At 38.2% G+C, this 22,549-nt stretch overlaps 1 protein-coding gene across 5 annotated transcripts in view; it reads left to right on the top strand.

Moving 5' to 3' along the window:
• The window catches only part of ZCCHC4 (zinc finger CCHC-type containing 4), a 62,622-nt gene that overhangs the window by 19,048 nt on the left and 21,025 nt on the right, over nt 1–22,549 (top strand). For 2 of the 5 annotated variants that reach the window (XM_020897608.2, XM_070452074.1), the window contains 5 exons: nt 3,927–4,202; nt 4,627–4,707; nt 13,146–13,218; nt 19,927–20,077; nt 21,632–21,732. In XM_020897608.2, the coding sequence (XP_020753267.2) occupies nt 3,927–4,202; nt 4,627–4,707; nt 13,146–13,218; nt 19,927–20,077; nt 21,632–21,732 (682 nt within the window). The remainder of the gene's footprint in view (nt 1–3,926; nt 4,203–4,626; nt 4,708–13,145; nt 13,219–19,926; nt 20,078–21,631; nt 21,733–22,549) is intronic. The other 3 variants (XM_020897609.2, XM_020897611.2, XM_070452075.1) reach the window with 3 other exon arrangements.

The following is a 22,549-nucleotide window of genomic DNA, read 5'->3' as shown; positions in this document are numbered from 1 at the left end:
AAGCATCACTATGAACAAAGCTAGTGGAGGAGATGGAATCCTAGTTGAGCTATTTCAAATCCTAAAAGATGATGCTGTGAAAGTGCTGCACTCAATATGTCAGCAAATTTGGAAAACTCAGCAGTGGCTACAGGACTGGAAAAGGTCAGTTTTCATTCCAATCTCAAAGAAAGGCAATGCCAAAGAATGCTCAAACTACCATACAGTTGCACTCATCTCACATGCTAGCAAAGTAATCCTCAAAATTCTCTAAGCCAGGCTTCAGCAGTACGTGAACAGTGAACTTCCAGATGTTCAAGCTGGTTTTAGAAAGGGCAGAGGACCAGAGATCAAATTGCCAACATCCACTGGATCATCAAAAAAGCAAGAGAGTTCCAGAAAACCATCTATTTCTGCTTTATTGACTATGCCAAAGCCTTTGGCTGTGTGGATCACAATAAACTGTGGGAAATTCTGAAAGAGATGGGAATACCAGACCACCTGACCTGCCTCTTGAGAAACCTATATGCAGGTCAGGAAGCAACAGTTAGAACTGGACATGGAACAACAGACTGGTTCCAAATGAGGAAAGGAGTACGTCAAGGCTGTATATTGTCACCCTGCTTGCTTAACTTATATGCAGAATACATCATGAGAAATGATGGGCTGGATGAAGCACAAGCTGGAATCAGGATTGCTGGGAGAAATATCAATAACCTCATATAACACCACCCTTATGTCAGAAAGTAAAGAACTAAAGAGCCTCTTGATGAAAGTGAAAGAGGAGAGTGAAAAAGTTGGCTTACAGCTCAACGTTCAGAAAACTAAGATCATAGGATCCGGTCCCATCACTTCATGGCAAATAAATGGGGAAACAGTGGCTGATTTTATTTTGGGGGGGCTCCAAAATCACTGCAGATGGTGATTGCAGCCATGAGATTAAAAGACGCTTACTCCTTTGAAGGAAAGTTATGACCAACCTAAACAGCATAGTAAAAGGCAGAGACATTACTTTGTCAGCAAAAGTCTGTCTAGTCCAGACTCTGGTTTTTCCAGTAGTCATGTATGGATGTGAGTGTTGGACTATGAAGAAAGCTGAACTCCAGAGAATTGATGCTTTTGAACTGTGGTGTTGGAGAAGACTCTTAAGAGTCCCTTGGACTGCAAGGAGATCCAACCAGTCCATCCTAAAGGAGATCAGTCCTGGGTGTTCATTGGAAGGACTTATGTTGAAGCTGAAACTCCAATCCTTTGGCCACCTAATGCGAAGTTCTGACTCATTTGAAAAGACCCTGATGCTGGGAAGGATTGAGGGCAGAAGGAGAAGGCAATGACAGAGGATGCGATGGTTGAATGGCATCACCGACTCAATGGACATGAGTTTGGGTAGGCTTTAGTAGTTGGTCATGGACAGGGAGGCCTGGTGTGTTGCAGTTCATGGGGTCGCGAAGAGTCGTACAGGACTGAGCGATTGAACTGAACTGAAGTTTGTGTTTAGTCTTTGTTTGAACAGTATGTGTTTTGGCGTATTTGTCCTTGGGTTTATCCTGTATGGGACTCTTGGTGCCTCTTGGACTTGATTATTTCCTTTTCCACACTGGGGAAATTTTCAGCTATCATCTCTTTAAAATTTTCTCATACCTTTTCTTTTTCTCTGCTTCTGGGACCCCTATAATTTGAATGTTCAGTTCAGTTCAGTTCAGTCGATCAGTCATGTCCGACTCTTTGCGACCCCATGAATCACAGCACCCAGGCCTCCCTGTCCATCACCAACTCCCGAAGTTTATTCAAACTAATGTCCATCGAGTCGGTGATGCCATCCAGCCATCTCTATTAGCTTACTCCTTGGAAGTAAAGTTATGATCAACCTAGATAGCATATTAAAAAACAGAGACATTACTTTGCCACCAAAGGTCCGTGTAGTCAAGGCTATGGTTTTTCCAGTGGTCATGTATGGATGTGAGAGTTGGACTGTGAAGAAAGGTGAGCGCTGAAGAACTGATGCTTTTAAACTGTGGTGTTGGAGAAGACTCTTGAATTCGAATGTTAGTGTGTTTGATATTGTCCCAGAGGTCCATGACACTCTCCTCAATTCTTTTCATTCTTTTTACTGTATTCTGCTCTCCAGAAGTTATTTTCACCATTTTCTCTTCCAGCTCACTGATTTGTTTTTCTGTTTCAGATATTCTGCTATTGATTCCTTGTAGAGTATTTGTAATTTCAGTAATTGTGTTGTTTGTCTATGTATGTTTATTCTTTAATTATTCTAGGTCTTCGTTAATTGATTCTTGAATTTTATCCAATTTGTTTTCAAGATTTTTGATCAACTTCACTATCATTATTCTGAATTCTCTTTCAGGTAGTTTGCCTATTTTCTGTTCATTTGTTTGGACTTCTGTGTTTGTAGTTTGTTCCTTCATTTGTGTGGTATTTCTCTGCCTTTTGATTATTTTTTTTCTTTTTAACTTATTGTGTTTGAGGTGTCCTTTTCCCAGGCTTCAAGTTTGAATTCTTTTTTCCTTTTGGTTTCTGCCCTCCTAAGGTTGATCCAGCGGTTTGTGTAAGCTTTGAATAGGGTGAGGTTTGTGCTGAGTTTTTGTTTGTTTGTATGTTTTTCCTCTGATGGGCAAGGCTGAGTGAGGTGGTAATCCTGTCTGCTGATGATTGGGTTTGTATATTTGTTTTTGTTGTTGTTGCTTAGATGAGGCCTTCTGCACAGGGTGCTACTGGTGGTTGGATGATGCCTTGTATTCAGGCGGTTTCCTCTGTGAGTTCTCCCTCTCTGACGCTCCCAGGGTCAGTTCTCCGGTGTCTGGGGTCTTGGAGTCAGTGCTCCCACTCCAAAGGCTCAGGGCTTGATCTCATGAAGTGGACTGTTGTCACCATAAAATGCCTGTGGCACTGCACACTGTTCCTATTCTCTGGGTTCCAGTAACTCATTGTCAGAAGATTGTTGGCTCAGCATCAAAACCAGACTGCTCTGCTCAACTTAGAGTGCTCGAGAGATGGAGGATTCCTCTGAGTCCTCCAGAGTGCTGGCTTGATGGGTTACTGGTCCCTGTAAGTCCAGCTCCAAAACCCTGTGGAGCAGCAGAAAAGCCCCCCAGAAGGGCACTTCTGCACACCAGCCCGTGGAACCCCAGAGACGGGCAGGACAGAATGTTCTGCTGTTTTGCACGTGAGCTTCTCAGAACTGCCTCCATCAGTGCTGCTAAGAATAGAGGAACTTTGTGGGAACGTTTTTTCTTTTAAGAGGTAATTTTTCTTGCTAAGTATGCCATAAGAAATTGAAGAATGATCTTAATTTCTCATTTTAAAATGACTGTCTTACTGAGCCAGACTGTTTAACACTTCCAAGTTAGAATACATGGATTTGTCAATAAATTTAAAGGTGATAGTAGTCTCCATTACTACTAAGTTGTTTGAGTAATATATTATATTCACATTTTAAATGAATATTGATCTTCATCCAGTGTCTAAATTGGAGCATCTCAATTCTTACGGAATCGCTGATCCTTTTCTACTTCTAGGTGTGCAGCCAGACATAAATTCCCAACATATAGAATTTTTTTGTACCCTTACTTCTTCAGACAGCACTCTTTGGGCTTCGCAGGTGACACTAGTGGTTTAAAGAACCCTTCTGCTAATGCAGGAGACATAAGGGACACAGGTTTGATCCCTGGGTCGGGAAGATCCCCTGGAGGATGGCACAGCAACCCACTCCAGTATTCTTGCCTGGAGAATCCCATGGACAGAGGAGTCTGGTGGGCTACAGTCCATAGGGCTGCAAAGAGTTGGACATGACTGAAGTGACTTAGCATGCATGCATGCGTGCATAACACTCTTTAAGAAGTAATACTTTTTGCATATTAAAACTGGCAAAAATCAAATGCCTTTAAGGTAACCAACTTAGAATGTATTGCTTTCTGTTTTGTTGTGTCTTGAAGGTACTTGAAGTTTATTGAGTTGCCCCTGTCTGAGAGAAAGTTTTGTCAGAGCTGTCAGCAGTTGCTCTTGCCGGATGATGAGGAGAAGCATCGTGAACATCAGGTAGTGGGTGATGTTTCTATCACCCAGTTAAAAAGGCCCAGTAAACTCCTTTATCCACTGGAAAACAAGAAGACAAATGCCCAGTATTTGTTTGCTGACCGGAGCTGTCTGTTCTTGGTAGACCTGCTCTCGAACCTTGGATTCAGAAGAGTACTGTGTGTTGGGACCCCGAGGTATGTGATAACAGTGTTTTAAAGGCTTCTCCCATCACCACTGTCTAAACTGTAAGAAAATGTAGTGAGTAGTTATTTACTGTATAGAGGGTACAACATACAACCCCAAGTATACAGTATAGTCCTTCTCTGAAGGAGTTTGTAATCTTTATTCCATTCAAGAGAAATCTTTATAGATTTCTGATATATGATAGGAGATTCTGGCTTGATTCCTCAGTTATTTATTATTGATTCTAGAGTTTTCTGTTTTACTATTTAAAAATACTTCAAAATTGAAACTTTGCTTATACCTACCAAATTTTCTTCAGTGTTTCATTGAAATGTTAGAACTATCAGGAGACCATTGATGGGTTTTTTGTTTGTTTGCTTGTTACATGTGACATTAGTTGTTTCTTACTAAATTTGCTTTCATTAATTGCTTTAGGTTACATGAGCTGATCAGATTGAAAGAATCAGGTGACAAGAAGTCTAACATTAGAAGTCTTTTATTGGATATTGATTTTCGGTAGGTTTACAAAGTATAATAGTTATTCTCCTTCATTGTGTTCTGTTTCTTTTTAATGTTTTCCTTTTACTAATCCTGTTATAATCCTTTACTTATATAGAAGTAGTAATTGTTTATAAGGTATTTCTTCAGTTAGATAAACTCAACATGTAAAAGTGAAAGTTGCTCAGTCGTGGCTGACTCTTTGCGACCCCATGGACTATACAGTCCATGGAATTCTCCAGGCCAGAATACTGGAGTGGGTAGCCTCTCCCATCTCCAGGGGATCTTCCCAACCCAGGGATTGAACCCGTTTCCCGCATTGCAGGTGGATTCTCTACCAGCTGACAGGGAGGCAGTAGGCTTTTTGCTAGTACGCTTCCTGAATTTTTTCTGTGAATGTACCTAGTTGTCTTTGGCTTATAATTTAGACATACATTTCTATTGAGTGAAATTTCTTCTTATATACTTACTTTTCAAGGGTAATTCTGAATTTCCTCTAGGATTTTGTTTTATCATAATGTCTTAAATGTGATAAGATGTGTATTTTAATGTTTTTAATGAAGGATGTGCATACTGTGTTTCACTGGATGAAGCCTGAAGTGAAGGGAGTGCTAACTAGGAAATAGGTCCCGAGGCAGAGGCAAATTAATAAGCAAACAGATAAGCTTTGTGGGAGAGAATCAGAATTAAGCAGCACCTGATATGTTGGAACAAACAGATGAGACAGTGGACCACATCTTGATTCTTTCCTCTGGGGGTAATTGAGGAGATTTTTGATTTACAAATTTTTGATTTACAGCGCAGGATGGCAGATGTGTCCATCCACAGGCTCTGATTCTGTAAACTTGTAGTACTCTTCCTAGTTTCTGTAATTGTTTGAATTCCAGGAGTTCATGGTAAGTCTGTGAGATACCATGTCCTTAGTATATTTTTCTTATTCTTGAGTGTATTGAAGGAATCAGTCTTTGAATTTTTTTGGTTTGTTTGTTTAATTTGATAGAACCTATTTGGCCAATATTCCAGTAGTTGTGTTCTCTCTAGTATTACTCAGATTCTCTGTGAAATTACATATGCTTTTTCTCCCTAAAAACAAGGCAGACAGAATTTTAAAGTGTAGAAGTCACATTAAAAAGTACAGCTTTCATCATTTATTTTTCTTTAGATTTCCAAGTCAGCTTTGGGTTATCTACTGTAAGCATGTACGTGTCTCAGAAATAACCCACATTTTCTACAACTCTCATTCCTTATTAACAAGACAAGCACACATTTTACAAATACCTGTTTGATGTTAGTAATCTTTGGGAAAATGGAATTCCATGAGTGATAATACAGACTTCTTCTTAAAGATAAACTCAATTTCTTTTTTAAAATTGAGATATAATTCATTTAAAATAGACCATTTTAAAGTGTGTATTTCAGCAGTTTTTGGTATATTCACTGTTTTGCATCTGCAATCTATCACCCATAACTCCAGAATATTTTTAATCACACTAAAGAGAAACTCCTTACTTCTCCTGATAAGTGCCTTACTTATCCTGATAAACGTCAGTCTTCTTTCTTTCATCCAGATTTGTCTCTTCTGGATATTTTATATAAATGGAATCATACAATATATGACCTTTGTGTCTGACCTTTTTCACTTAGCATAATGTTGTCAAGATTCCTCCATGTTAAGCATATAAGTGTACTTCCTTTTATGACTGTATACTATTCCATTGAGTAAATATATCAATTTCTTTTTTAACTACCTTGTTTATTTCCTAAAGTATTATTAAATTATTAATAAAAGTATTATTTTAAAGGTAGAAATTTAACTTTTAAGTTCTTATAACATGAAATATTAACTATAACATATTTAGTAAATGCTTGTCACATGTCAAACCCTATTCTAAATTCTTTGGTTCCCATAATAGCCCTCTAGGATAGATGCTATTAACATTCTCCTTTCCTCAGAATAGAAAACTGAGGTACAAAGAAATTAAGTATCTTGACCAAAGTCACAGTTACAACTGTCCTATGGTAATTCTATGTTTAAATTCTTGAAGGACTCCCAAACTGTTTCCCAAGGTGACTGCACTGTTTTTCTTTCCCAACAGCAATATATGAGAGTTCCAATTTCTTCGCATGCTCATGAACTCTTACTTACTGTCTGTCTTTTTGTAATAGTGGCTCATTGTGGTAATGTTGTTGAGTACCTTTTCATGAATTTATGACCAATTGTTTATCTTTTTGGAGAAATGTCTATTCAGTCATTTGCTCAATTTTTAAAATTGATTATTTGTCTTATTGTTGAATTGAAAGAGTACTTAATGTATTCTGGGTACTAGACTCCTATCAGATATATAATTCATAAATGTTTTCTCTCATTCTGTGGGTTGTCTTTTCACTTTTATGTAGTCAAAAGTTATTCTCTTGTCTTTGGTTGCTTGTGTTTTAGGTGTCATACCAAGAAACTATTACCTAGTCTAAAAGCATGAATATTTACACTTGTTTTCTTCTAAGAGTTTTTAATTTTTAGTTCTTACATTTAGTTAATTTTGAGTTAATTTTTTAGTATGATGTGAGGTAGGGGTCCAGTTTCATTCTTTACATGTGGATATCCAGTTGCCTTTGCACCATTTGTTTAAATGATTATTCTTTTCCCATTGAATGCTCTTGGAACCTTATTGAAAACCATGTGGCCATATATCTGTGCATTTATCTGTAGACCTTAAATTCTATTCCATTTATCTGTGTCTGTCCTTATACCAGGCCCGTGCAATCTTTTTTTTTTTTCATTTATTTTTATTAGTTGGAGGCTAATTACTTTACAATATTGTAGTGGTTTTTGTCATACATTGACATGAATCAGCCATGGATTTATTTACATGTGTTCCCCATCCTGAACCCCCCTCCCACCTTCCTCCCCATCCCATCCCTCTGGGTCATCCCAGTGCACCAGCCCCGAGCCCTTGTCTCATGCATCCAACCTGGACTGGCGATCTGTTTCACCCTTGACAATATACATGTGTCGATGCTATTCTCTCAGATCATCCCACCCTTGCTTTCTCCCGTAGAGTCCAAAAGTCTGTTATATACATCTGTGTCTCTTTTTCTGTCTCACATATAGGGTTATCGTTACCATCTTTCTAAATTCCATACATATGCGTTAGTATACTGTATTGGTGTTTATCTTTCTGGCTTACTTCACTCTGTATAATGGTCTCCAGTTTTATCCATCTTATTAGAACTGATTCAAATGTATTCTTTTTAATGGCTGAGTAATATTCCATGGTGTATATGTACCACAGCTTTCTTATCCATTCCATGCAATCTTAATTGTTGTTTTGTAGTGAGTTTTGAAATTGGGAAGTGTACATCTTTCAACTTAATTCTTTTCCAAGATTATTTTGGCTATTGTGGGTTTACTGCATTTCTGTATGAGTTTTATAATTACCTACTCAGTTTTTGTAAAAAGCTAGCTGAGCTTTTTATAGGAGTCACACTGAATTTGTAGATCAATTTGAGGGGTTGTTGTTTAGTTACTAAGTCGTATCCAACTTGTTTGTGACCCCGTGCACTATAGTCCACTGGGCTTCTCTGTCCATGGGATTTCCCAGGCAAGAACACTGGAGTGGGTTGCTGTGTCTTTCTCCAGGGGATCTTCCTGACCCAGAGGTGGAACCCACATCTTTCCATCTTAAGTGTTCTGTTTCATGAATGTGAGCTATCTTTCCGTTTATTTAGCTCTTCTTTCATTTCTTTAAACAAGATTTTGTAGTTTTCAGTGTACGGGACTTGCACTTCTGTTAAATTTAATCCTAAACACTTCATTCTTTCTGTTGTTTTTGTAAATTAAATTTTTAAAAAATTTTATTTTGTGTTATTCATTGCTCATGCCCTGATTTACTTGTTTTTTTTTTAATTGCAATAAAACAAACATAGCATAACATTTACCATGTTAGCCAGTTTTTTAAGTATACCGTTCAGTAGTGTGATGTAAGTGAGGTATATTCACATCAGTATGCACTGTCCTCCAAAACACTTTCTTGCATCTTATCTGATTTGGCTTTATTTTTTTTAAGTTGATCATTGTAACATCAATTTTTAAAACATTGCTTAAAAAGAAATTATAAGTCTTATTACTGGTTTACTTTTAACTTGAAAGATTTATATTGTGCTTTACAAACTCTTTTGCCTTAAATGCCATACTTTGCAGTTTCACCTTTCTTGAGCCTATAGTTAAATCCCCTGGTCTGAGTAGGGAGTAGGTGATGTAGATAAAGTTGTTTTATAACCTATGGAACACACAGATGGTTTTTTCTTTCTGTGTCTGCAAACCTCTGAGTGTGTTGCTAACAAAAGCTGAAGGTATTGAACTGTGGTCTCCTGGCTTAGCTTCTTTGATAGCTACTCTATTTTTGAGTCAGTTCTGTAAAGGGTCAACATTGAGTGCTAAGAGAGAGCCGGTTTAATTGAAATACTAGTTACTGGTCAGAATGAACTCTGCCTGTTGCCTGTATTTACATTATGATGGAGTGTGGGGTTAGTCCACAGTTTTCACAGAGACCACGATGAAATCAGGGAAACATTTCTGTGTATATAGTGTGGCAGTAGATAGTTCTTTGGCACTTTGCATTTGGCTTGTTGTTGTCCTCCAGAAGGTCTGTGCAGAGCTGCAGAGAACTACCTCAACTCTAGGCTCTGTGTATATGCGCTGTAACTGCTCTTTGCTTTCTTTCCCTCCTTCCTTCCTTCTGTTTTTGCCTGCACTGGGTCTCTGAGTATGGGCTTCCTCTAGTTGCAGCAAATGGGCGTCCTATTGCAGTGGCTTTTCTTGTAGCAGAGCACAGGCTCTAGAGTGCAGGCTGAGGTGTGGCTCGCAGTTGTAGTTGCCTTGTAGCATGTCAAATCTTCCTGGACCATGGACAGAATCCATGTCCCCTGCATTGGCAGGTGAGTTCTTAACCACTGGGCCACCAGGCAAGTCCAAAATGTCCATTTCTGAGCATCTAAGATATGAACTTCTTAAAGAGATGGAATACCAGATCACCTTACCTGTCTCTTGAGAAATCTTTATGCGGATCAGGAAGCAAGCATTAGAACCGGACATAGAACAGTGGACTGGTTCAAAACTGGGAAAGGCGTATGTCAAGGCTGTATACTGTCACCTTGGTTATGTAACTTATATGCAGAATACATCATGCGAAATGCCAGACTGGATGAATCTCAAGCTAGAATCAAGACTGCCAGGAGAAATATCAACAACCTTAGATGTGCAGTTGATACCACTGTATAATGGCAGAAAGCGAAGAGGAACTAAAGAGCCCCTTGATGAAGGTGAAAGTGGAGAGTGAAAAAGCTGGCTTAAAACTCAGCATTCAAAAAAGAAGATCATGACATATAGTCCCATCACTTCACAGCAAATAGATGGGGGAAAAGTGGAGACAGTGACAGATTTTATTTTCTTGGCCTCCAAAATCACTACAAACAGTGACTACATGAAATTAAAAGATACTTTCTTCTTGGAAGAAAAGCTATGACAAACCTAGACAGCATTTTAAAAAGCAGAGACATGTTTGCTGACAAAGGCCCATATAATCAAAGCTATGTTTTTTCAGTAGTCATGTATGTATGAAAGTTCGACCATAAAAAAGGCTGAGTGCCACAGAACTGATTCTTTTGAATTGTGGTGCTGGAGAAGACTCTTGAGGGTCCCTTGGAGAGCAAGGAGATCGAACCAGTCAATCCTGAATATTCATTGGAAGGACTGATGCTGAAGCTGAAGCTTCAGTACTTTGGCCACCAGATGCAAAGAGCTGACTCACTGGAAAAAGACCATGATGCTGGGAAAGACTGAGGGCAGGAGAAGAAAGGGCTGACAGTGGAGGAAATGGTTGGATTGCATCACGGACTTGATGGATATGAGTTTGAGCAAAGTCCAGGAGATAGTGAAGGACAGTGAAGCCCGGCATGCTAGAATTCATGGAGTCGCCAAGAATCAGATGCGACTTAGCAAGTGAGCAACAAAGAAAAAGAAGATATGAAGTTAACATTTGCTAAGATGGATTTCTGTATGCTCCAATTTTAGCATGAAAGATGTGAAATTCTGTTTGGCAAACTACATCCAAATAAAGTTATATAAAAAAGCTGAATTTCTTAGGTTCATTTTGTGAACTAATTTTATTCAGCTCTTGATTACATTTCCTGTGTGTAGAACATGTTTCATACTTGGTAACTGGTTCTTATTTAAAGAGAATGAATGGCCAAATTAAATGGATGTCCTTTTGAGCAGTTTTCAAGTGTATGCATTTCTGATTGGTTTTGTTTGCCTTATTCAATGGAGAGAATAATTTTTGTGGCAAATTTCATTTTAAGAGGGTAATGTTGAGTGATTTTTTGTAATTTGAAATATGAATAATTATGCTCTCTTATTTGTGTTTGATGGAAGCTTAGAGCTGAAACCTTGGCTTTTTTCTCTCTCTAGCTCTGCCCACTGCTGCTGAGAACATTTTGGACAAGTGTGCTGTGCTGAATTTTTGTAAATAACATTTTCTTTTTTAATTAAAAAAAAAAGACCTATTGCGTTATGAAGCAGTGAAAAAAGTGGAGGGCGGTAGAAATACATTTAAAAAGGGATTGTATTTTTCCCTTGCTCACAAAAAGCAGTGCAAGGGAGAACACCTCAGTGATGGTTGATCTACAGCTGTACTCGTCTTAATGTATATGTAAATTAATAATTAATATGGATATATTATCAGCTATTTGGGATTTGGTTAAAGAGGAAGACATTTGTTAAATAATGGTAATTGACATTGTCCCATAGTTTCTGGAGTGTTCCTTAGGTTACAGTGTATAGTTTAAATATTTTCAGTTATTTAAGCCTTCTGTTTATTTCTTCAGTTTAAATTTATGTCAGCAGATGTACTAACAGTATCTTAAATGATATTAAGGGATATTGTATTGAGAATGGTGAACAGATGTTCTTCTGTCTCCACAGAATAAGAGGAAATGGGTTTAGATTACAGGAGGAGAAATTTTGGTTAGACATAAACCTAATTCCTTAATATTAGAGACATTGAGACATAAATCTTTATAGCCAGTATTTATTTAAATAATGATACCTGAAATCTCAGTATATGCTTTATAGCTGGCATTGTATTAAGCACTTTACATAATTATCTTATGTATTCTCACCTAGTCCTATAGGGTAGAAATCATTTTCCCATTTGGCAGATGAAGAAACTGGGGCTCAGATAGGTAAAATAACTTACTAAAGTTATATAGCTGGTAACTGAGAAACTTAAGAGTTTGAAACCTTGCCCCCTGACTGTGGAGCTGTACTCTTAGTTACAGTGTAACAGAAAGAGGATAAACTAGGCTTGTCCATTGTATTAAATACTCAACATGGTTGGTGATTGTGCAGATGGTATTAAATAACTGTGAGTAGAAGCAAAGAAGTGCCACGGTCATGATTTGGTTAAAGAAGTTGTATAAGTAAGTATGTGTCCATGATTTTTTTCAGTCTTTCCACTAGCTTATGTGTTCTGTAGAAGGATGGCGTGGTCCTGTGTGAATTGTTTTTGACAAACTGTGCAAGTTCAGAATCCTATTGAGATGAAAGAGGTTTCTATATTACACAAAGAAGTCACAAGAAAGACATTAAGACCCATGGACATAGATAGGGAAAACAGAGGTAGGCAGTACAAATAAAATTAAGGAAGAAAGAAGTTTCAGTTTTGTAAGAAATCAAGTAAATGCAAGTTTAAGCCATAAATGTGGTATGAACTTTGCCTAGTAAATTAGCAGAAATTATAATGTGTTAATACCCAAAGCTGGTGTTCCAATTCATTAGTGATTGCATTTTAAAGTAGTATGTTAGAAGAATAAAATGATTCAATCAGTAAATAAATATCCTCTTTCCTGGCACTAATTCAGTAAATATGAAATGCACATAAATTCTTTTTCTTATGTATTAAGAAGCATATTTTATTAAGCTAATTTGCAATAGACAAGAAAAACTCTGTATTAAATACCTTTTTTGTTAGCCACAGAAGAAAATAACAGCTGTTGAGCAGAAATGTTGATTCAGTATTTTCTTTAAAATTAATAACTATGAGAGACATATTTTAACTGCCAACCCAACTCAAGCTTAAAATGCATAATAATCTATCAGGAACATAATTATTTATTTATAATCTTCTGGTCCATAGGAATATGTGTGTTTTTTATATATGAGTTTTCTGTAGTTTTCCCACTGGCTTATTAAACTTAGGACCATAATCTAAGTTTGTTATTCATCCACTATTGTTAGCTTCTTGAGGTTTGTGGAAAGTATTCTTTATTTCAGAAACCTGAAGGACGATGAAATTGATTTTATTTAAGGTGTGATTTCATAATTTTAAAATTTAGTTTACATTTATTTACTGTATAAGCTGTGACCAGACAAGTAACTACAGTAATAAATTATTTTACAGGTATTCGCAGTTTTATATGGAAGATAGTTTTTGCCATTATAATATGTTTAACCATCACTTCTTTGATGGAAAGGTAAGAGTTATGACCATTATCTCTTTCTTCTTTTCTTGTATTTCCTTCATTATTTTTCTACAGTCCCTCAAGAGCAAATGGTGGCTGTTCCTCCATTGATTGATATTTACTTTTGTTTGTTCACTGAGTGTTATCGAGCATCTAGGGGTGATCATGTTATTTACCTTTCATGCTTTTCACTGTTTCTTGGGTAAAGACCTACTTTCTCAGCAAGACCCATCTAGCTTTGTGTGATTTGACCCTGCCGCCCTCCAGCCTGTCTTCTCTCCATTCCTGCTTTGCCGTTTGTATCCAGGACATATGACATTCGTCTCAGCCTGGCCTTTCCATCACAGGGGCTTTTGCCATGCTGTTCCCTCCTTCTTCTGCTCCTTCTTTGCCCTGTTAATTTCATCTCATCCTTCAGAACCCTGTTCCAAGTTCCTTTCTCCAGCTTCCCCTACCCTCAGACAAGGTCAGGTTCTCCTTTGTAGATTTATGATACTGTAATTAAATAATTCTGTGGTTAGTTGTTTGATGTCTTCCTCTCTGATAAATTTCATGTCCCAGTTAAGGGGATTTATGGTTTTATTAAACTAATCCTTAAAAAATAAGACAGTGTCAAGAGTTAACCCCAATCTATGAATTCTAGGTGATAATGATGTGTCAGTTTAGGTTCATCACTTTTAACAGATGTCCCACTCTGGTGGGGGATATTGGTAATGGGGGAGGGGTAGGAACAGGGGGTATGTAGGATATCTTTGAACCTTCCTCTCAGTTTCACCGTAAACTTAAAACTGCTCTTAAAAATTAGCCTTAAAGAAAGGAGAGTGGCTTAAAAAAAACCTTCTTTCAGTATGTTGTTAATAATGACCTTGTGAATAAACAACATAGCAAGAACTGATATTTCTACTCCTGTTTTGAACTCTGTGTTAGTCCCATTACAAAATAAAATCTGTAACCAGCCAAGTAATCATAACTGACAGGAGGCTGGCCAAAAATATTTGAAATTATCAAGACTACCTGCAGCATATCCACACATGTGCTGTGTGTAGTTGCTCAGTTGTGTCCAACTCTTTGTGACCCCATGGACGGTAGCCCTCCAGGCTCCTCAGTCCACGGGGATTCTCCAGGCAAGAATACTGCAGTGGGTTGTCATGCCCTTCTCCAGAGGATCTTCCCAACCCAGGGATCAAACCCAGGTCTCCCACACTGGAGGCAGATCTTCACTCTCTGAGCCAGCACCAGGGAAGCCCAGGAATACTGACTGGAGCGGGTAGCCTGTCCCTTCTCCAGGGCATCTTCCCAACCTGGCATTGAACCGGATGTCTCCTGCATTGCAGGTGTATTCTGTACCAGCTGAGCTATAGGAGAAGCCCATGTCCATGCATATATGCATATATATATATATACTTTTAAAAAATGGTGAACTGTGCTTAAGTATATATTGTGCTTTAAGATATTAACTGACAGACTGAAAACCAAGAAGACCAAAAGACCTCTGCATTTAGGAAATGAAACTAGATTCTAAATTGTTGGTTGGGATTGAAAAGTGAGTCTCCTGATTGAGTAGGTATAGCCAAGGATGTACTCCTCCCATCAGAATCAATTTAGCTTTGGGATACACGTTCTTCAGCAGTGAGAGCTATGAAAACCAAGTACTGAAGTAAATAGCAGTTACAATTAGATGTGTTTCACTGTTTCCTGAAGGGCTTATGTGGTTGATAATCACCAGAATTTGAGGACTGATTAGATGAGCTCTAAGGAGAACAAGAAATTGAAAAATCATTTGAGAGGAGGTGAAAAGGGGCTCAGACAGTGAGAGTAGGAAAAGGAAAGAAGCGGGTTCAGAGTACATCTCACTGGTGGAGACCAGCAGACTTGGTGTAATTACTGTGTGTACACATGTCAATTATACCTCAATAAAAAAACAGATGACTTGGTGATATGTGTGCTGGGGAAGAGGCCAAAGATACCATGGGGCCATGACCTGGGTTCATCTTTCATTCTTCAAAACACAGAGTGGGGAAGTTTGTAAGTGACATTTGGAAATGTTGAGTTTGTGGGGCTGGCAGAACATGGACATGCAAGGGTCCAGGGTGGCCTCTTGGCACTGTGGGGCCTTGAGCTCAGGGGTGCTGTCAGCGCTAGTGACACAGATGAGGGAGTAGCCGAGCTTCTGATGCTTCAGTAGTGGGTCAGGGATTCATATTTTTGTTCTTAATACTAGACCATGCAGCCAGAAAGATAAAGACCATTACAGTATACTAACACATATATATGGAATTTAGAAAGATGGTAACGATAACCCTATATGCAAAACAGAAAAAGAGACCCAGATGTATAGAACAGACTTGTGGACTCTGAGAGAAGGCGAGGGTGGAATGTTTCAAGAGAACAGCATCGAAACATGTATATTATCTAGGGTGAAACAGATCACCAGCCCAGGTTGGGTGCATGAGACAAGTGCTCGGGCCTGGTGCACTGGGAAGACCCATAGGGATCGGGTGGAGAGGGAGGTGGGAGGGGGGACCAGGATGGGGAATACATGTAAATCCATGGCTAATTCATTTCAATGTATGACAAAAACCACTGCAATGATGTAAAGTAATTAGCCTCCATCTAATAAAAATAAATGGAAAAAAAAAATACTAGACCGTGACTTTGCTTTTTATTTTGAACCATAAAGATGAGTAAAATTACATTTAAATACTTAACAGTTGGCCAGCAATTTTATATATTTCAAGAAAGTAACACATAATTAGCATTTCTCTAGGAAATTCTATATGTTTAGGTGGAAACATTACACATCGCCTTTCTAGCCACGAGTGCACAAAGATTAGTTTTCACATTGCATCTGAGGTTACTTTTTCATGTTTTCATATAGGTGATTATGTTAACCCACATTCTAAAGTACACATATTGTTTTAGTAAAGGTATATGGTTTTTAATTTTGCTTACTTTCGCTTGTTACTCGTTTTTCATCCACTCATTACAACTATTCAAATTGAAGCTTTTTAATGCTGGCTGTAATTTTCCGATGTGTGTAGTTAGGTCCACAGCCTTAACTCATACCATTCTGCTCTCTATCCATTCTGAGGATGCTTCCATGTCGGGATTATAAACAGTTGCTTAGAGAAAGATTGGGTGTGTGATTTTCCTCTTCAGATTGGTTTCCTAGTTGTTTAATAGACCAAATGATTTGTTATAAAGTACATAGTTTTAATTAAATGCCACTTACTTTAAAAATCTTCTACACTGTTTTTACATAATGTGATGCTATTAAATTGCATTAACACCAATCAGTGGTTAATAGGTCTTCCTTTTCATCTCCACAAAAAGGATCCAATTACTGACAGTTTTTAGGTTACTTTGCGATAGTCAGTCATCCATCTGACTGGCCGATTTTAACCATGAGGACATCCGTCATACTGGGTTTTAAATTTGCAGTTCTTGATCATGTGATGCATCCAAACCATCTTATCATCTGTTCGTTTACCTCTGTTGTCTTTCCATTGGTCTCAGAAATGTCTGTGTAGTCTTTGGCCCATTTTTTGATTGGGTCATTTATTTTTCTGGAGTTGAGCTGGAGGAGTTGCTTGTATATTTTTGAGATTAATCCTTTGTCTTTTGCTTCATTTGCTATTATTTTCTCCCAATCTGAGGGCTGTCTTTTCACCTTGCTTATAGTTTTCCTTTGTTGTGCAAAAGATTTTAAGTTTCATTAGGTCCCATTTGTTTATTTTTGCTTTTATGAAAGTTTTATTGCTAGTTTATAGAATTACCTTGCAAGTTTCTAGAATAACCGTTGGAATAAGCTGTAAAGACTGAGCTCCATGTTTTCTTTCCTAGAAGAAGACAGTCATCCAAATCAGGCTCTCCTTTCTCTGTGTTTTAGGAGCAGCCTCTAAATAGCACCTGCAGCTGTGGAGAATGATCTGTAGAAAACTATGGTTTAATGATTTTATTGTCTGCCCCTTCTCTGCCTACTTGGAGGCAAGGTTTTCAGTAGAGATTACCATCTAATAATCGATCACTAAAGTATGTAAGTGTCTCCAAGATGCCTGTCTGTGAAGTGCCTTTGCGGATCTAAGCCTCTGCCACTGCATAGAAGCTCTCCCCAGTTGACTGGATTAAAAAGCAGAAGTTTCCTGTACAGGATTTTTTTTTCATAGCCACTAATATAGTCTCTCAAAAAATAAAAAATGTCATACACCTTAATGGTTAGGGTGGTTAAAGTGTGTACAGAGGGTGCCTATTTAAAATGCTAGCCACCGAGATGAAGGAAAGAGTTAAGTTATTGTCAACTTTGGTGGCATACAAAGGTTATCTTGTTTCCCGCCTTGTTTCCTAAGGTGATCCACCTTAGGACCCTCAGCCACTCAGAACAGTACACCCCACCATTGATTTCTTACCTGGAAAGGTACTCTTTAAATGTTTTTTAAAAATTTTGTTAAGTGTTCAGGCTTTGTTTACTTTTTTTCTTCCCTACTTACAACTTTTAGGGATTTGAAGGCTTTTCAATAACATCGGCTGTAATTTTAGTCCTTGATCATGTAGGCAGGTTAAGGAAGTGCCAGGCAGCACTTGAAAAATGATTAACCTTCTTGACACCATCCTTTGCTGTAGGACTTCGAGGAGGAAGTTAATAAAGACTTTCTTAGAGAAAAGGGATTCGGGTGTTGTGATTTTTCCTTTCTTCAATTGGGTCTTCTAAGTTGATTTAATAGTAGAACAATATATATTTTATTATAAAGTACATATAGGTTTATTAAAGTTTAAATGCCATTAAACTTTAAAATCTTCTACTGTTTTGTGTACTAAAAATGTTGATTTGCTTTTATAGATGAGTACTTGAAAGCTACTACAAAGTCAGTAGACCGGAGCTAGTATTATAGGTCTGTCTCTTGTTCATCTTTCCAGAAGCAAAAAAGGGATAAATATACTGGACAGTTTTTAAGGTTAACTTTGCAGTTACTAGTTCAGTTCAGTCGCTCAGTCGTGTCCGACTCTTTGCAACCCCATGGACTGCAGCACACCAGGCCTCCCTGTCCATCACTGGAGTCTATTCAAACTCATGTCCGTTGAGTCAGTGATGCCATCCAACCATCTCATCCTCTGTCTTCCCCTTCTCCTTCTGCCTTCAGTCTTTCCCAGCATCAGGGTCCCTTCAAATGAGTCAGCTCTTTGCATCAGGTGGCCAAAGTATTGGAGCTGCAACTTCAGCATCAGTCCTTCCAATGAATATTCAGAGCTGATTTCCTTTAGAGTGGACTGGCTTGATCTCCTTGTTGTCCAAGGGACTCTCAAGAGTCTTCTCCAACACCACAGTTCAAAAGCATCAATTTTTCCGCACTCAGCTTTCTTTATAGCCCAACTCTTACATACATACATGATTACTGGAAAAACCATAGCCTTGACTAGATGGACCTTTGTTGGCAAAGTAATGTCTCTGCTTTTTAAAATGCTGTCTAGGTTGGTCATAACTTTCCTTCCAAGGAGTAAAGCGTCTTTTAATCTCATGGCTGCAATCACCATCTGCAGTGATTTTGGAGCACCCCCCCCCCCCAAAATGAAGTCACTGTTTCCATTGTTTGCCATGAAGTGATGGGACCAGATGCCATGTTCTTAGTTTCCTGAATGTTGAGCTTTAAGCCAACTTTTTCACTCTCTTTCACTTTAATCAAGAGGCTCTTTAGTTCCCCTTCGCTTTCTGCCATAAGGGTGGTGTCATCTGCATATCTGAAGTTATTGATATTTCTCCTGGCAGTCTTGATTCCAGCTTGTGCTTCATCCAGCCCAGCATTTCTCTTGATGTATTCTGCATATAAGTTAAATAAGCAGGGTGACAGTATACAGCCTTGATGTACTCCTTTCCTCATTTGGAACCAGTCTGTTGTTCCATGTCCAGTTCTAACTGTTGCTTCCTGACCTGCATATAGATTTCTCAGGAGGCAGGTCAGGTGGTCAGGTATTCCCGTCTCTTTAAGAATTTTCCAGAGTTTGTTGTGATCCACACAGTCAAAGGCTTTGACATAGTCAATAAAGCAGAAGTAGATGTTTTTGTGAAACTCTCTTGTTTTTTTGATGATCCAATGGATGTTGGCAATTACTAAAAACACTTCAGTTAGTTTGTTGGGGAAATATGTTAGTAACACAGTTTCATGGCCTGAATAAGCTTTGTTTTTTGTGAACTTGCATTTATTTACTTTTCATTGTTCAAATATGCCTGCCATTTACCTGGCACTCAAATACACATGTGTATTTAACTGGTGATTTGTAGCTCACTAAATTGAAATTATGGTATTGGACAAACCAGATAGGAAGAATGTGTCTTATTCATCTTTGTGTCTCCAGTGTTGAGTGCAGTCCCTGCTTCTGTTTGTTGAATTGAATTTAGCATTTTAGATAGTCTTCATGGATAGTGAGTTTCTCTCTTTTAGGTTACTAAATTTAGTTTTTTAATTTAATTATTTGAAATGTGTAGTCCTCTGATAGTGATGGTGTTTGAATTTACAGTTTTATAAACTCACTTACCAAGGAACCTGAAGATAAAATCTTATGGGGCCAAATGAGAGAGGCTTCAGAATGTCACTGAGGGCCTCTGGGGTGATAGGGTGGGTGAAGTTCAGGATGAAGAGAGAGACTGAACCTAGTGCGTTCTCCTCAAAGTAGGGCGAAGTTCCTGCCTCTAGTCCTAATTTAGAAATGAATTTTTGTTTGTTCCAGGCTGCCCTTGAAGTGTGCAAGACATTTTTACAGGAAGATAGAGGTGAAGGAGTGATCATGGTGACAGATCCTCCATTTGGTGGCTTGGTTGAACCTCTGGCTGTTACATTCAAGAAGTTAATTGCTATGTGGAAAGAAGGTCACAGCCAAGGTGTGTGATTTATTATTTACTGCAAAATAAATATGTATATACATCTACTTCCTGTCACATATTAGCAGACCTTAGTGAATCAGAGCACTGAAAAAATATACATGCCTTGCATTCTCTTCTTTTTTGAAAAATAGGCATATTTGATGATGACTTTATCATGATACACTTTGTTTTATTCTAATCATGTGTTTGAAAAATGGCTCATAAATAAAATATTTGATTTTGGTGGGCATTAAAGAGGCATTATCTGTGAACATTTAACAGAATATCAGTGAACTGTTGTCATTTATTTACTGTTTACTAAATGGCCACTATGTTCCAGATACTGTTTAGATACTGGAAATGGAGTGGTAAATGGACACTTATCTCTGCCCTCATGGACCTTATATTTCATCTTCTAAAAGACTTACCCAAAACTCTAGGAGGGCACCCAGCCTCTGGGCCAAAGCTCTGAACTGTGCAGAGATTTGTTTGGGAAGGCTGGCCACCAAGTAGCCTAGCAGTGACGCATGGATACCTGACTCTGGAAGTGGGTTAATGACTGGGGGATATTCAGCTTAAAGTGGCTTAGGACTTCAAAGTATTTTATATAATTGCCTAATTAGTCAGTGTAATCATTTTTCAGTTTCCAGCCTGCAAATTGATAAATATAAGAGTGTCAGGAATTAAGTGATCAAGCTTCTCCATTAATTGTGCTATATAAACAGTGTGCTTTGGGGACAGGATGCAAATGAAATCTGAAAAGGGACTCATAGTGCTAAGTATCCCACTTATTTTTGGTTCTGAGGTCTACTTATCAAAGTGGAAAAGTCATTGCTATTGGGGAAGCAATAAAGAACCCTGTGGGTTTGAATTCAGTTCTCCTGCTCATTAGCTGCATAAATTTGAACAAAATGCTTAAATTTTGCACCTGTGGTTTCCACATCTATGATATGAGAGTACTATATTAATATCTGACTCCAGGAGTTATGGTAAAGAGATAACATATAGAAAGTTCCTAGCATTGTGCTCAGCCTGTATGAGGTGTTCTGTAAATAATAGCTATGTCCACTGTCTCTCATAAAAATTAATTTTGATGAAATTGTTCATAAGAATCTTCCATGATTCAGAAAAGATGGATCCACCCTGAAAACTGGCATAGTGAGTTATGGCAGAGATAAGGATTCAGATCTAAGGCCTTCTGCCTTCTGGTCTAGGAATCCTTCTACTGTGACACATTCACCTTTGTGCTTCATAGTGAAACTCATTTTTTATTTCTCTCTTTTTAGGTAATATCTTTGCCTTTACCTAGACCACAGTGATATGCATATAAAGTTAACTTTTATATACATACCCTGTGTAGCTGTGGTTAAATATACGAGAATGTTTCCATTGACTTTGGGGAAAAGTCAAGTTGTAAATGGTACTCCGGTAAATAGTCTCTCCTTCTGTATGATTTAAATGTATTGAAGGATTACAATTTCTCACAATACCATATTTTTTTCAGTAACAACTCTCTGATTTATTTTTTCTCTAATATCAGTTTTTTCTTTTCTCTTTTTTGTGATCCATTAGATAACAGTCAGAAAGAACTACCCATATTCTGGATTTTCCCCTATTTTTTTGAATCCCGAATTTGTCAGTTTTTCCCAAGCTTCTGCATGCTGGATTACCAGGTATAGTAAATATTCTGTTTTCTGGCATGGTTGGGAAGTGAATATTCTGCTTAAATAAATATTCTGTTAGGACTATCCATCAGTTTTAGTAAATGCAAACACTATAAGCTATATGAGACACTAAAACTCTATCATATGTAACTTAGTGCAGTGGTTCCTGGTGTCTGTAATCTCCAGGGTGCCTATTGAAAATATAGATTCTTAGGTACCAAAATAAGCCTACTAAATCAAAATCAGAGGGTAAAGCTGTAAGAAAAAATATTTTACCAAGCTTCCCAGGTAATTCTGAACTCAGCCAGGTTTTAAACTAAATGATCTAATGTTTCACATCACCAGGAGATTGGGCAGCACCCCAAGATCATCATTATGAACATGGGATTTCTCCATTCAGAGGTGGTAGAGAAGTAAATCGCTTTTTCTGGTGGGTGGAATGCCGTGTACACTTTACTTTGTTGCCCAGAGGATGCCAGGAGCTCCCAGGAGGGTTTTGCCCAAAGTCGTGTTGGAACAAGTAGTGTGTCAGAGAAGCGAAGATGCTGAGGTGTGGGTGTGCTGATTCAGGGCACTGACCAGACCTTCTCCTTCACATCCCTGCCTTTCAGCTCGTCTGCCTTAGTGTCCACTCTCCTGGATTCATTTCCTTGAGTTCTGAGTTTAGCCCTATTGTTGCCATCACAGTGTGTGGTCAGCAAGGGGGCACTATTTCTTCTGTAATGATATTTTTCTGTTTGAGATTTCTGAGCAGTTGACTAATCTCTGATCAAGGCTTTTCAGCCCCCAAATTGTAAAAGTCTTCACTAGTCATTCCAAGCCAGCA

The sequence above is a fragment of the Odocoileus virginianus genome, chromosome 21 (genome assembly GCF_023699985.2).
Source record: "Odocoileus virginianus isolate 20LAN1187 ecotype Illinois chromosome 21, Ovbor_1.2, whole genome shotgun sequence".
NCBI classification, from domain to species: domain Eukaryota; kingdom Metazoa; phylum Chordata; class Mammalia; order Artiodactyla; family Cervidae; genus Odocoileus; species Odocoileus virginianus.
This window is presented reverse-complemented; position numbering and strand designations above follow the sequence as displayed.